The following is a 15,906-nucleotide window of genomic DNA, read 5'->3' as shown; positions in this document are numbered from 1 at the left end:
TTTAATATTGAAATCCTTTATAGTTTTTACATTTCTGGTTTTCAAATATCACAACTTTTTTTTCTTTTACTAAGGGCTTGTTTTCTGCTAGTGACAAACAATGCACTTAAACCATTTTGTGGTGGACATTTTTTTACAGGAAATATGTCATCTAAATGACACATCCCCTTTATTATTTGGGTCCCCCTGACCACAGGTGCCAATAATGATATAATTTTTGCTATGTTTAAATTCACTTAAAAAAAAAAGGTTTTGGAAGCAGTACAACCTTTTGATTTGTTATGTCATTTAACTCAATACATGGATGATTATTTAGATTGGGATGGGACTAGGGCAGTGATGGCGAACCTTTTAGAGAGCGAGTGCTCTCTATTTATTATAAGTGCCAACATGGCAGTTTAAAGGGGTATTCTCGTCTCTGCATTCACATTCAGTTTCATTAATCTTCCATATATAAACATTTCTTCAATTGGATGTTATTAAAAAAAATGTTTCTGTGTGAAGATAATTTCACATAAACATAGCCATATTGTCCCTTAGAAACGAGATAGCTTCCTCGGTTACAACCACGTCACATTTGGGTAGCAGTGGCCAGACATGCACTATTGAGCCCTGCCTGACCTCCTGGATTCAGCGATCATTACTACAGGACGGCTGTGGGACATGTAGTAATTCTCAGATATTTCATATACAAAAACTTTTTGTTTATTTGTGCAATTCCTCCAGCAGACGTGGCCGTATCCGAGGAAGCTATCTGGTTTCTAAGGGACCATATTACTACACTTATGGAAAATTATCTTCACACAGGAACATTTTTTTTAATAACCTCTAATTGAAGAAATGTTTATTAATGGCAGATTAATCAAACTGAATGTGAATGCCCAGACGAGAATACCCCTTTAAGTAATAACTTATTGCTTATTGCCTTGTCAAAGCTTTCAAACTCTTTCATCCTGAGGACATCAATACAGTAGAAAGGGCAGAAATTCAGTTTATTGTTGTTGTCAAGTTCTTCCCCTGTTCACACAACCTCAGGTTCTCTAATGACTAATACAATTCACAGAGTGAGCTCAAAGAAGTAATATCAAGACAAAGTATGGTATAATATCTCAATCTGTGTGGAGCAGCGTTGCCATGAATGGCTAGGCAGATGTAAGATTCCTTATTTGTGTCCAAAGTATTACACAGAGATCCTCTGAACCACCGCGAACGATGACACAAGTCAACACCTGGGAGCGGGGTCTAAGTGGCACCCGGTTTTCACCAGAACCCACCGCAAAGCGGGTTGGACTTTCTGCTGCATGGTACCACCAGGTCGTTCCACAGGCGTGACTTATCCGCAGTTGCAGCCAAGGTTGAGGTACAGGAACGGCAGGCATAGTCGGGGACAGGCAGGAGGTCAGGATGGGCAGCACAAAATCAGAGTTGGGAACGTAGCAATAGGTCAGGGCAGGCAGCGGAGAAGCATAGTCAGGAAAGGAATCGGGGTGACAACGGAAAATCACAATAACAGCACAAGGCATCAGCCACAACTTTCTCTAGGCGCTTTCAAAGATCCAGCAGAGTTTGCAGGAAGAAGCAGCCTTATATGGAATTTGTGAAAATGGCCAGCGCCAATTAATGGCTCGTTGGCCCTTTAAACCAAATTATTGAAGAACGTTTGCCTCTCTATTAATAAATGTGCCTCTATGAGTCCATCCCTTTCTTAACTTATCACCAGTGAATATAACTTAGGGAAGGAGACCAGAACTCACAGACAGACAGCCCAGAGGAAAAGAAAGGGGAAATACATTTATCTGGGAAATGAAAAAGATGTTACTTCCTCTAGTAAGAGTTTTATCTAAGATATATTTATGAGCTGTGCTGTCTATTTATGCATAAATACATATAAAATATAATTGATGAAATATGGATAGTTTTTCATTTCACACTCTGACTTGTGGGATACTTTTCCTCCTTTGACAGCTGACGATACAGACAGTGATACTTATAATGATACAAATCACCACAACTGATGCACACACTATCAGTGTAATCTCTGTTATATTGAGTTTATCTGAATTGTCATTGGCGGGTGGATAAGTTATTGGTCCAGTAAAGGTAACATTGGAAGCAGTGGATGCAGATGTAGTCGGTTCAGGTGTAGTTAGTTTAGTTGTTATGGGTTCAGTTGTAATCAGTTCAGTTGTAGTGGGTTCAGTTGTAGTTGTTATGGGTTCAGTTGTAGTTGTTATGGGTTCAGTTGTGGGCGCTGGTGTTGGTGGAAGGACTAGAGCGGCCTGAGCTATATTTGACACATCTGAACGTTGAGCAACTTTATCAATAGCAACTAAAGCAAAGTAAAGGATGGTGCCATTTTGTATAACAATGTTTTCTGGCTTGAATGAGAATGTTTCGCTGGATCCAGCTGGCAGGGGAGTAAGAGCAGAAACGTTGATTGGTGTTGATCCATCAAAATTGTTTCTGAGATCGTTGTGTTTGATGTTCATTCTTAGGTCATAGCTTGAAGCTGGAGAACAAAAAGTTGATATTTATTTTCACAGAATTGAATTACATACTTGTGTGTGGCAAATCTTTTCTTTTTATTCTAAGAGATTTTGAAGAAGCCTTTTTCAGGTGTACGTAGAGTTTTGATAACTATCCCCTGCTGATTTATTGGCAATGGCTTTATACATTCCATGAAAAACCCTCAGAGGCCGGGAAAAAGATGAAAAAAAAACTCAAGTGTACTTGATCTGCTCTCACTGTGTGAAGCTAATAGACACTATAATAGGCCAACCCTCCTGCCAAGAAGTATGTGTATGATGGTTGGATGCAGGCGATTGGAGCATTTATAATGTACAGGACTGTTTATAACCATGTGACTGGTCCAATGAGCGAGAAGTGACTTATACCATATAATGCAATCTTCAGGTGGATGCCACAGAAAACCAGTGGCAGTGTTTACTTCTAGATACAGATACAAATACAGCATTTAAAATTCTCCTGGTTAATCTGCATGGTACAACACCACTACCGAGTGGCTTAGCTCTGGAGTTCAAGGCCCCTGGACTTGAGATTTGTATGAATGCTGACGGATTGCCTATTCAGCTTACTGGAGATTGATTCCAGCCTAGCTGACCGCTGCTTCCGGCTGAGGTACTATTATACGACTACAGCCAGCCTACTATCAGCCCTGCTTGCCCTAAGAAATAGGAGTCCTGACCGACCTATAGCTTGTTGCTGATGCAGTGTTTCATGTGAGTTCTCCTAATAAAGGAACCAGAGTTTACATCATATCCATTTTCTGTGTGCATCCCTGGCCAGCCGCTACCATAATGGGCCTTCTTTTAACATCTGCCTAAGATCTGTCAACTACACCACCTTTACTTGCTGGGGGAACCTTTAATGACATGTCCTTCCCCATGTTCTTGCTTCACCCTTCTGGCTCTGATAAGTATAAGTAAGGTCTACACTGCCATGCATGCCTAAGCCGCCATCAAGACAGCCACTCCATTCCTAGTCTTTAGGTGCCCCCATACACTGTGGGCCCCCAGTGGGAATGTTGCAGAAGCTCAGTACGTGTCCATGGGGTCTCATCCCACCTGCCAAATGGCTAACTACTTGTTTGATTATATCACTTAAATTTTCTTACACCCTTATTTATTGAGTATTTGGTGGTGCCAGTTATCAAAATTGTTACTGTAATGTAATTAGCCGCAGTCATTAACACCCTTGACCAGCAAAGAATTATGGCTGTGAAAACTAACAAAGTGCTCCCTATATTTGGGCCATTAGTAACGTTTACGAGGTTTTACCATGTATGTCACTGCTGTTACAGTAAAAGACTAGTTCTGATTTTATCAGCTGTTTCTGCTCCAATACGGTTTGGGTTTCTATTGCAAAGGATCTGCTCCCCCATCTGATGTTACCTAAAATCACCAACCCTCTATTTTTTTCGTATCTATTCTAATATGTAATAACTACAATATCACACATTTATTCCACTGCAGTAATTGGATAGAAATATTTCTCACCATTCCCCTGGTCCAGATCATCCCCAGTGGCCGTCCATGATAATGTTATCATATCATCCACAATCTCTGCTTGTAAATCGGTTATTTTATCCGGTTTATAGATATCTGGCTGAGGGCCCGAAGGCACATTAGATACCACAAAAGAACCTCCTGATGCTGTCCTGCTAAATTCTCCAACATTAAGATCTTCATCTGTATATTCAGGACGTGGCGGATTCATAGTAATAGTACCTGCAGAGAGAGAGTTTTAGTAGGAATATTGAAAAAGGAAGTTAAAGGATTACTGAATTATTTCAGATGAACAAAAACAAAGTATACGGAACTATTGCAACTGTCTTATAGTTTATGTGTATATTCAGATGACATTGTAGGAACAAGAAACATTGCCAGTTTTGGCATTTTCAATAAAAAGTACACCCTAAAGTTAAACTCACATAGGGAGTGCACTGCTCACCCCTCCTCTCCCCATAGAAAATAGACTGTTCTTACGGCCAAAGATTTTGCGGCCATGGCTCGGCACAGTGAACACTTGCTGTGCTCACTGTACCGAGCCTTGATGCCATAACCATCTATAGGGTAAGTATAGTCATTTGCAAATTTGCTGCCAGATTTACATTGCCCCCACCAACTGTGTGAATGGGGCCTAAAATTGTACAACTGAAATTCAGTTACAGAGAGAAAATAAAATGTAATAGTTATATTAGTTAAATTCCCCCCCAAATGTATATTAGTATCCACCAAATATTAGAGGTCTCTTACCATTTATGATAAATCCAGGAACATAGAGGGCGCGGCTCTTTGGAAGGACCAATCGACTTTTACCCTTGATATTGTTTTCAACTCGCACCTTTAAACTGTATCGTCCATTTGCTGAGAATTGGGTGAAGTATCTAGAATATGTTCCATCATTCTTGATGACATCAGGGCCTAAAAAAATTTTATCAAAATATTTACTTACATCACTTTACTTCTTCATTTTATTTTCATTGTTACTTATCCAAGAAAATCTTTTAAAATTAACATATCAGTTTTACATATATTCAGTGGTATCATATACTGTACATCTTCAGTGTATAGAAATAAACATTTTTATGCTACAAAATATGTTTAAACTTCAAATGGGTTATACCAAGTTTTATTGTTATCCACACGATAAGAGATAACAATCTGATTGGTGGATGACTACCACCAATCATGAGAATGGGGGGTCCCATTTTGACTAATTGAGAGAGCAGCAGGTTGAGCATGCATCCTGACACTTCATACAGAACTGTAGGAGCCTCAAAATTTGCATAGAAAAATCTCTGCCATTTCCTTTCATTGTCTTTAAGTGTTCTGGAGATTGGATAGGAAATTACCAACAAACTTGGTACAACCCCTTTAAACATAAATCACTACCAGCAACACTACAAATCTACAATCTACCACATTAAACATTGTATCACCGGGCCTGGGTAAATGCAATACTCTGAATATTTTGCGTGTCCCATAACTATGATAGCTGCACCTATATATCTTAATTAGAGATGAGCAAACATACTCGTCCGTGCTTGATGCTCGTTCGAGCATTAGCGTACTCGAAACTGCTCGTTGCTCGGACGAATACTTCGCCCGCTCGAGAAAATGGCATCTCCCGCCGTTTTGCTTTTTGGCGGCCAGAAACAGAGCCAATCACAAGCCAGGAGACTCTGCACTCCACCCAGCATGACGTGGTACCCTTACACGTCGATAGCAGTGGTTGGCTGGCCAGATCAGGTGACCCTGGAATAGACTAGCCCCTGCCCGCGCTGCTCGGATCATTCTGTGTCTGGATGCCGCTAGGGAGAGAGCTGCTGCTGGTCAGGGAAAGCGTTAGGCTGTTCTATTAGAATAGTGTTAGGCAGGAGTGATTCAACAAGAACCCAACAGCCCTTCTTAGGGCTACAATAACGTTATACTTTTTTTTTTATTTGCTTGTGGCTGGGCTTGCTGGCACTAGTAGTGCAGCTAGTACCACATTGTGAGGAATTTGCTGGGAGACCTGCGACCGTTGTGTTTAGCTCTTAGTGACACACATATCCACCTCAAACACCAAAGTGGGACAATTTATTAGGGGTTTGATTAGAATTAGGCAGAGTCTGCTGATTTAATTTTTTTTTTTTACCTTTATTTCATTTTATAGCTCAAACTCATCTTGCAAAGCAGTGTGCTTTCAGTGTCGGCTACAAAATAGCCATAGGAGAACCCCAATGGCTTACTTAGGCCTACAATAGCGTTATATTTTCCTTTTTTTGGTTTGCTTGTGGCTGGGCTTGCTGGCATTAGTAGTGCAGCTAGTACCATATTGTGAGGAATTTGCTGGGAGACCTGCGACCGTTGTGTTTAGCTCCTAGTGACATGCATATCCACCTCAAACACCGAAGTGGGACAATTTATTAGGGGTTTGATTAGAATTAGGCAGAGTCTGCTGATTTATTTTTTATTTTTACCTTTATTTCATTTTATAGCTCAAACTCATCAGGCACAGCACAAAATCCAGTTGTGTGCTGTCAGTGTAGGTTAGAAACTAGCCATAGCAATAGGATAGCATCGTTTTGTTAAAAAAAATAAAAAAATAAAAAATAAATAAACACAAAAAAAAAAAATTAAAAGTTTACACTTTAATTTGGAAAATGTTTAACCCGAGGGCTAGGGGTAGAGGACGAGGGCGTGGGCGTCCAACTACTGCAGGGGTCAGAGGCCGTGGTCCTGGGCGGGGTGAGACACCACCTGCTGATGAGGGAGCAGGGGAACGCCGCAGAGCTACACTCCCTAGGTTTATCATGTCTCAAGTTACTGAGACTCGTGGTAGAGCACTGTTGAGGCCAGAACAGTGCGAAGAGGTGATGTCGGGGATTGCGGACAATGCTTCTAGCCATTTGTCCACCAGTCAGTCTTCCACGCAGTCCACCCATGTCACCGAAATCAGCACTCCTCCGGCTCCTCCACCTCAGCCTCCTTCCCCCCAGTCTGCCCCCTCTCAGCAAAATTTGGCATTTGAACCGGCATACTCTGAGGAACTGTTTTCTGGACCCTTCCCACAGTCACAAACCACTTGTCCGGTTGCTGCTGAGCTATTTTCCGATGCCCAGGTTTTCCACCAGTCGCAGTCTGTGGGTGATGATGACATTATTCACGTAGTGGAAGAAGTGTGTAAAGAGGTGTCGGACGATGAGGAGACACGGTTGTCAGACAGTGGTGAAGTTGTTGTCAGGGCAGGAAGTCCGAGGGGGGGGCAGACTGAGGGATCGGAGGATGATGAGGTGACAGACCCAAGCTGGGTTGATAGGCCGGGTGAACACAGTGCTTCTGAGAAGGAGGCGAGTCCTATAGAAGAACAGGTTGGAAGAGGCAGAGGCAGGGCCAGAGCTGGTGCATCAGCGCCAAATGTTGCCCGTAGTCAAGCTCCCGTGGCGAGGGCTAGATTTTCAGAAGTCTGGAGGTTCTTTAAAGAAACACCGGATGACCGACGGACTGTGGTGTGCAACCTTTGCCAAACCAGGATCAGCAGGGGTTCCACCACTACTAGCTTAACTACCACCAGTATGCGCAGGCATATGAATGCTAAACACCCCACTCAATGGCACCAAGCCCATTCACCTCCGGCCGGGCACACCACTGCTCCTTCCCCTTCTAGTCAGCCCCCTGCCCAGGACCACGGCCCAAACACCTCCCGTGCAAAAACCCCATCTTCGCCTCCACGATCCTCCACAGCATCCACCAGCGTTCAGCTCTCCATACCCCAGACGCTGGAGCGCAAAAGGAAGTATAGCGCAACCCACCCACACGCCCAAGCCCTCTACGTCCACATCTCCAAGTTGCTTAGCCTGGAGATGCTGCCCTATAGGCTGGTAGAGACCGAGGCCTTTCGAAACCTCATGGCGGCGGCCGCCCCTCTGTATTCGGTCCCCAGCCGCCACCACTTTTCCCGATGTGCCGTCCCAGCCCTGCACAAGCACGTGTCAGAGAACATCATCCGTGCCCTGACCAACGCCGTTTCTGACAAGGTCCACCTGACCACAGACACGTGGACGAGTGCTGCCGGGCAGGGCCACTATATATCGCTGACGGCACATTGGGTTAACTTGGTGGAGGCTGGGACCGAGTCTGACCCTGGGGCTGCTCATATACTGCCGACGCTGAGGATTGCGGGGCCAACCTCGGTCCAGGTCTCAAAGGCCTACTATGCCTCCTCCTCCTCCCACCCCTCCTCCACCTCCTCCGAATTACCATCCGTGGGCATGGCGCCATCAGTCGGTAGCTCTAGGCACAGCAGCAGTGCCATCGCTAAGCGACAGCAGGCGGTGCTCAAACTGCTGAGCCTAGGCGATAAAAGGCACACCGCCCAAGAGCTATTACAGGGCATCACGGCGCAGACTGATCTGTGGCTGGCACCGCTGAACCTGAAGCCAGGCATGGTTGTGTGTGACAACGGCCGTAACCTGGTGGCGGCTCTGCAACTCGGCAGACTGACGCATGTGCCATGCCTGGCCCATGTGTTAAATCTGATAGTTCAGCGTTTCCTCAAGACATACCCCAATCTGTCTGATTTGCTCACGAAGGTGCGCCGCATCTGTGCGCATTTCAGGAAGTCCAGCACAGATGCTGCCACTCTCAGGGCAGCGCAGCGCCGCCTCCAACTGCCCGCTCACCGACTGTTGTGCGACGTGCCCACGAGGTGGAATTCAACATTAACCATGTTATCCAGAGTTTACCAGCAGCGCAGAGCGATTGTAGACTGCCAGATGTCAACTTCCACCAGAACTGGTAGTCAGGTCAGTCAGCTTCCTCAAGTCTACAATGAGGAGTGGACGTGGATGTCTGATATCTGTCAGGTGCTGAGTAACTTTGAGGAGTCAACACAGATGGTCAGTGGCGATGCCGCCATCATCAGCCTCACCATCCCGCTGCTTGGCCTGTTGAAAAACTCTCTGGTCAGCATGAAGTCGGAAGCTTTGCGCTCGTCACAAGAGACTGGGGAAGAAGATTCCCTTGTTGATAGCCAAAGCACCCTTAGGTCTGTTTTTCAGCGCATATCGGAGGAGGTGGAGGAGGATGAGGAGGAAGAGGAGGAGAATGTTGGCGAGACACAAGAGGGGACCATTGTTCAGTCCTTCACTGTTCAGCGTGTATGGGCAGAAGAAGAGGAGTTGGAGGAGTTGGAGGAGGAGGAAATGGGCAGTCAGGCCAGTGAGGGGAGTGAATTTTTGCGCGTTGGGACTCTGGCGCATTTGGCAGATTTCATGCTAGGCTGCCTATCCAGTGACCCTCGCGTTCAAAGAATTTATTCCAGCACCGATTACTGGGTATTCACTCTCCTGGACCCACAGTACAAGCAAAATCTTTCCACTCTCATCCCTGGAGAGGAAAGGAGTGTGAGAATGCATGAATACCAGCAGGCCCTGGTGCACAAGCTGAAACAGTATTTCCCTTCTGACAGCGCTAGCGGCAGAGGGCGTACTTCTGCGGGACAAGTAGCGAGGGAGAGTAGGCGAGCAGGCAGCTTGTCCAGCACTGGCAAGGGTACGCTTTACAAGGCCTTTGCCAGTTTTATGTCACCCCAGCAAGACACTGTCACATGTCCCCAGTCTCGGCAGAGTAGGGCTGATCTTTACAGAAAGATGGTGAGGGAGTACGTAGCTGACCATACCATTGTCCTAAATGATCACACAGCTCCCTACAACTACTGGGTTTCAAAGCTGGACATGTGGCACGAACTGGCGCTGTACGCCTTGGATGTTCTTGCCTGCCCTGCCGCTAGCGTGTTGTCCGAGCGGGTTTTCAGTGCAGCTGGTGGCATCATCACCAATAAGCGTACACGCCTGTCGACTGACAGCGCTGACAGGCTGACGCTTATCAAGATGAATAAAGCCTAGATTTCTCCGGATTTTCATTCTCCACCAGGTGAAAGAAGCTCAACCTGAATAATGTATGCACTCCTCCTCCTCATTGTCCTCCTTCTCCTCCTCTTTGTACACTAAAGCATAGGAAACTGGCTATTTTTTGCCAGGGCCAACTGGCTCTAGCTATAGTACTCTATGTATTTAATTTTTCTGGAGGGCCACCTACCCGGTCCTCTGTTTTAAGCAATTTTTGGGAGTGCCACATACAGGCACTCAATCTATTTAATTTTTCTGGAGGACCACCTACCTGCTCCTCTAGTTTGAAAACTATTTTGGACTGCCACATACAGGCACTCAATTTATTTAATTTTTCTGGAGAACCACCTACCTGCTCCTCTGGTTTGAAAACTTTTTTGGACTGCCACATACAGGCACTATCCAAATTAAATTGTCTCCATAGCAGCCTCCACATGTCGTCTTTTTAGCTGGCTCCACACGTTGTCTCCATTGCTACCTCCACACGTCATCGCCATAGCTGCCTCCAAAAGTCGTCCATATAGCTGCCTCCATACATTGTCTCCTTATCAAACTAACTGTGTCAGGCAGAATTTTGGGTTGTTTTCATGGGTTCCACATCAAACTTGTTAACTTTGTCGCCACCCTGCTGTGTAATCCACAAAATGTACTGGCAAACTTTTATCATTTACCGATATTATTTCAGCGCTTCTTGCGCATCTGTTTACATTCCCCTCACCCGCCATATCCCAAACTTATAAGAACGCTACTACACTTGATCTTATACAAAAGGTTCTTAGAAGTGCTGTTTGGGGAGTAGCCTAGAGACAGGGGCTTGGATTGGCGAAAGCTCGCCTGGCAGCGGAGCGCCAGCTCCATCTCAAGATCCAACTAACATAGTTTTAACTGCAGCACCTTTAATCTACTACTAGTTCACTGCCTCCATACATCGTCCCCTTATCAAACGAGCTGTGCCGGGCAGAATTTTGGGTTGTTTTCATGGCTTCCACATCAAACTTGTTAACTTTGTCGCCACCCTGCTGTGTAATCCACAAAATATACTGGCAAACTTTTATCATTTACCGATATTATTTCAGCGCTTCTTGCGCATCTGTTTACATTCCCCTCACCCGCCATATCCCAAACTTATAAGAACGCTACTACACTTGATCTTATACAAAAGGTTCTTAGAAGTGCTGTTTGGGGAGTAGCTTAGAGACAGGGGCTTGGATTGGCGAAAGCTCGCCTGGCAGCGGAGCGCCAGCTCCATCTCAAGATCCAACTAACATAGTTTTAACTGCAGCACCTTTAATCTACTACTAGTTCACTGCCTCCATACATCGTCCCCTTATCAAACGAGCTGTGTCGGGCAGAATTTTGGGTTGTTTTCATGGCTTCCACATCAAACTTGTTAACTTTGTCGCCACCCTGCTGTATAATCCACAAAATATACTGGCAAACTTTTATCATTTACCGTTATTATTTCAGCGCTTCTTGCGCATCTGTTTACATTCCCCTCACCCGCCATATCCCAAACTTATAAGAACACTACTACACTTGATCTTATACAAAAGGTTCTTAGAAGTGCTGTTTGGGGAGTAGCCTAGAGACAGGGGCTTGGATTGGCGAAAGCTCGCCTGGCAGCGGAGCGCCAGCTCCATCTCAAGATCCAACTAACATAGTTTTAACTGCAGCACCTTTAATCTACTACTAGTTCACTGCCTCCATACATCGTCCCCTTATCAAACGAGCTGTGTCGGGCAGAATTTTCAGGTATTTCACCAGATACATAGTGGAACTCGGCCCATCTGTCGCCGCCATGCTGGAGACCTGAAGTTGCAATCATAGCAGCGCAATATGGATGCCCCATACTGTCGCTCTTAATCATGGAACCATTTCCGTAAAAACAATTAAAAATAGAACCACTATGCTATTCCATTATTCCTAGGTGAAATATTCAAACGACCCGGCCTGCTATGAAAATTATAATTTTTTCAAAGTAAACGCTTCTAGCCCCCAGGCCCATTATGGGTGGGGAGGAGCCGAGAGACAGGGGCTTGGACAGGTGAAATCTCGCCTGGCAGTGGACCGCCAGCTCCATCCCAAGATTAGGCAGCCTCAGAGGCATCCATGCATACTGCCCCTGCTGTTTTCTGTCCATTTTGCCTCCACGATCCTCCACAGCGTCCACGAATGTCTCATTTCAACTCTCTATACCCCAGACGCTGGAGCACGAGAGGATATGCAGCACATCATCCCCTTATCAAACGAGCTGTGTCAGGCAGAATTTTCAGGTGTTTCACCAGATACATAATGGAACTCGGCCCATCTGTCGCCGCCATGCTGGAGACCTGAAGTTGCAATCATAGCAGCGCAATATGAATGCCCCATACTGTCGCTGATAATCATGGAAGTTGTCTCCATGGCTGCCTCCACATGTCGTCCCCTTATCAAAAGAGCTGTGTCTGGCTCATTTTTCGGGTGTTTCACCAGATACGTTATGGAACTTGGTCACTTTGTCGCCACCATGCTGTGTTATCGACTAAATATACCGTCAACCTTTTGTTCACATAGGAAATCATTTCACCTCCTTTGGTGAAACCTGAGTCCATTTAGGGTATGTCGCCATGCCACTCTCTAGCCTGCCACTGCTGCCATTGCCTCTGCATGCCGTCCCCTATAGTGTCAGGGTCAATTATTGGATGTTTTAGATGCTATCTAGCCTCATTCGGTCACTCTGTCATGGCCATGCTGTTGCCCATAATTTTGGCATAATGGTGCGATTAAGCAGCCTCAGAGGCATCCATGCATGCTGCCCCTGCTGTTTCCTGTCCATTTCCGAGCTGTTTCCATCCTTTTCTGAGGTTCCCAGGTGTTTGGCCAAGCTTCCCTGTGCAGTGCCTTGGTCCCCTTGAAAAATGCTCGAGTCTCCCATTGACTTCAATGGGGCTCGTTATTCGAGACGAGCACTCGAGCATCGGGAAAAGTTTGTCTCGAATAACGAGTACCTGAGCATTTTAGTGCTCGCTCATCTCTAATCTTAATTCATCTTTAATATTAATGTTAGAACATTCCCACTATGTATATGTGTGCGGTTCATGTATCATGTACTGTGCTTGGATAATATTGGATAGCTTATACATCATCCAATTTCAGATTGATGGGTGCCTCATGATTTACACATATTATAAATGCTCCCAAAATGTTCCAAGACAAAATTTTTGGTTTCATTGTTTTTATTCTTTTTCATTCAGTAAAGTTTTTTTTATTCATATTCAATATTTTTGGAAGTGCAGAAATTTTGTAAAGTGTAACTGGTTGTGGCTTAGTTTTACATCATAATTACTGAACAAAAGAAATAAATCCACCTTTCCACAAGTTTGTACTAATTTGTAATTTTTTGTTTTTGGCTATGCACCAGATAGCAGAGCTGTTGGGCCAAGGGTGATTATTACACTGCTGGCAACCCTATTTGACCTGAAGGTGCCTTAGAAGGCAAAACTTTCTGTTAGTGCCTGTTTTTTTTTTAAATCTACAAATAGCCTAATTCACGTGATTTATATGATTTATAGTCCTTTGCTCACAACCAATGCAATTATCAATTATATTATATGGAAATTATCATTATATGGAAATACTAAAGTACTATCAGGATGCATTTATTTTATGCATACCTTCAACTCAGGCAAAGCAAATTTTAACAGCCCAAGCTCTGTATGTGCTCTGTAAACATAACAATGAAAAAGCTGCACTATTACTATAGCATGGGTAAACATACCTGCTCCATTGTCCAGAAGTTCTAGGGTCACTATTGGTCCAGTGACAGGTTCGATTATTGCAGTGACTGTTGCTCCAGTGATCGGCGTCAGTCCTTGACTTACTGTGGCATAGATAACCATGGGGTTCGGATATTGGTTTGCATCTTGGTTCATGTGGCCATTTACGGTAATTGGGGAAATATTTGCATCTGAAGCCTTAGAGTTCACAACTAAACCTAAAGCTTCAACTGAAGTGCGTGAATTGCAAATACTGTAAGTCCAGGGTCCTCTCTGAAAAAAATGAATATTGTTAATCTCCGTCACTATTACATTCAGTAAGGTACATTTTGCTAGGGGGAGGTGCAGTCAGGTGATCTGGAAAAAAGCCACTAATTGGTTTTAAACATTGTGTTTTATTCAATTTGATCGGTCCAGAATTTTGTGCTGATTCATTTCATACTAAACCATATACTGACCATTTCATACAAGATGAGATGAACTTTTCTGATACAGAGATCCACTGCACAGCTCTAGCCTCAAGTGACTATGATATTTTTACATCCGGACATGATCTTATTATTAATCCCTTAAAGACCAGGCCCTTTATCGTTTTTGCGTTTTCATTTTTCACTCCCCACTTTAAAAATCCATAACTTTTTTATTTTTCCATGTAAAGAGCTGTGTGAGGGTTGGTTATATACACAACAAATTGCACTTCATAGTGATGGTATTTAATATTCCATGTTGTGTACTGGAAAGCGGGAAAAAAATTCCAAATGAAGTGAAACTGGTGAAAAATGCATTTGCGCCGTTTTCTTGTGGGCTCGGATTTTTCAGCTTTCACTGTGCGCCCCAAATGACACGTCTACTTTATTTTTTGAGTCAGTATTATCACGGAGATAACACATTTATATAGGTTTTATAATGTTTTCATACATTTACAAAAATTAAAACCTACTGCACTAAAGAAAATTCTTCATTTTGCCATGTTCAGGCGCTAATAACTTTTTCATACTTCGGTGTACAGAGCTGTTTTTGGTGTAATTTTTTGTGATTTTTGATGATGTTTTCAATGCAACCATTTTGAGGACTTTACAACCTTTTGATCACTTTTTATTGATTTTTTTTAGATTTTTTAAAAAGGCCAAAAAGCGGCATTTTCAAATTTGGGGCACTATTTTTAATTATGAGGTTAACCACCGGGAATAACCGTTATTATATTTTTATAAATCGCACATTGTAATATATGGTTTATGACGAGGCAGCCTCGGGTATTTGTATGAACCAAGGCTGTCATAGCAACAGATCACCGCTTACCGATGACATCACGGGGAGCAACGTGGGAGATTTTTAATGCCACCGGCAGCTTTGCTCGTGGAAATCGCAGGGTTAACACAATATGCAGCAAACGCTCACCGGCTATGGAGAGCATGGCGCGTCGTTAAGGGGTTAATAATTCTTGATTTTGACATTTATTTTCCTGCATTTACCACTGCTGATGTCTATGTCAGCCTGAGTTATGTTATAGGTGCACAATCTTTCCTATATACCCCCCTTTGTCAGTGCTAGCATTAGATGCAGCGCTCACTTTGAACACTGTTCGGACACTGAGAACCCTTGTTTTGTTTTGAAATTGAAAATGAGATAATTGGATACCTAATTAGTTTTAATTCAGTAAAAAAACATGGAGGTACGTTCTATGAATGTTTTAGTTTATTTTTCACAATAAGAAAATGTTACCTCTGCGGTTCCTGGGATAGCAAGCCTTGATGATTTAGCAGTGTTGTCAGTGATGAATTGTGCTGAAGTATACACGATCCCCTTTGGATTTTGCAAATTAATACTCGGTACTGCAGTTTGCCAAGTGACTAGAAAGAATGTTTCATTCCCCACGGTGCTGTCAATGTAAACTGTGCCAGTCAAACACTGAGATGGTGGAAGACTCGATGCAGTGCTCTCCAGCTGTAAAATAGAAATATTTTATGTATGTGACTTCTAATATTTTTTGCATCTAACACATAGTTTAAAGAAATCTACCATTTGTTTTGATGCAGTATGAAACAAACATACTTCGAGAATGCTGTAGCTACACTGATGCAGAATCATTTCTTGTTTAATCCTTGAGCTGAGTGCTTTTGTTGAAAAAACAATAATAAAATTACGATAATGAAGCTTTGTCGCTTCTGTGCCTGGCCTCGGCGCTTTACCTCTCACATTAGTTATGAACTGCACCAGAGGATGATGTCATTGCTGTGT

The 15,906-nt window shown here is 43.7% G+C and overlaps 1 protein-coding gene across 1 annotated transcript in view; it reads right to left on the bottom strand.

The window, feature by feature from the left end:
• Positions 1-975: 975 nt before the first annotated feature.
• LOC140104026 (calcium-activated chloride channel regulator 1-like) overlaps positions 976-15,906 on the bottom strand; it is a 30,645-nt gene continuing 15,714 nt past the window's right edge. Inside the window, exons 10-14 of the mRNA XM_072127357.1 lie at positions 15,391-15,612; positions 13,671-13,941; positions 4,776-4,943; positions 4,017-4,247; positions 976-2,509 (exon numbers count right to left, since the gene is read on the bottom strand). Of these exons, the coding sequence (XP_071983458.1) occupies positions 1,926-2,509; positions 4,017-4,247; positions 4,776-4,943; positions 13,671-13,941; positions 15,391-15,612 (1,476 nt within the window). The 3' untranslated portion in view covers positions 976-1,925. The remainder of the gene's footprint in view (positions 2,510-4,016; positions 4,248-4,775; positions 4,944-13,670; positions 13,942-15,390; positions 15,613-15,906) is intronic.

The sequence above is a fragment of the Engystomops pustulosus genome, chromosome 10 (assembly GCF_040894005.1).
Source record: "Engystomops pustulosus chromosome 10, aEngPut4.maternal, whole genome shotgun sequence".
NCBI lineage: Eukaryota > Metazoa > Chordata > Amphibia > Anura > Leptodactylidae > Engystomops > Engystomops pustulosus.
This window is presented reverse-complemented; position numbering and strand designations above follow the sequence as displayed.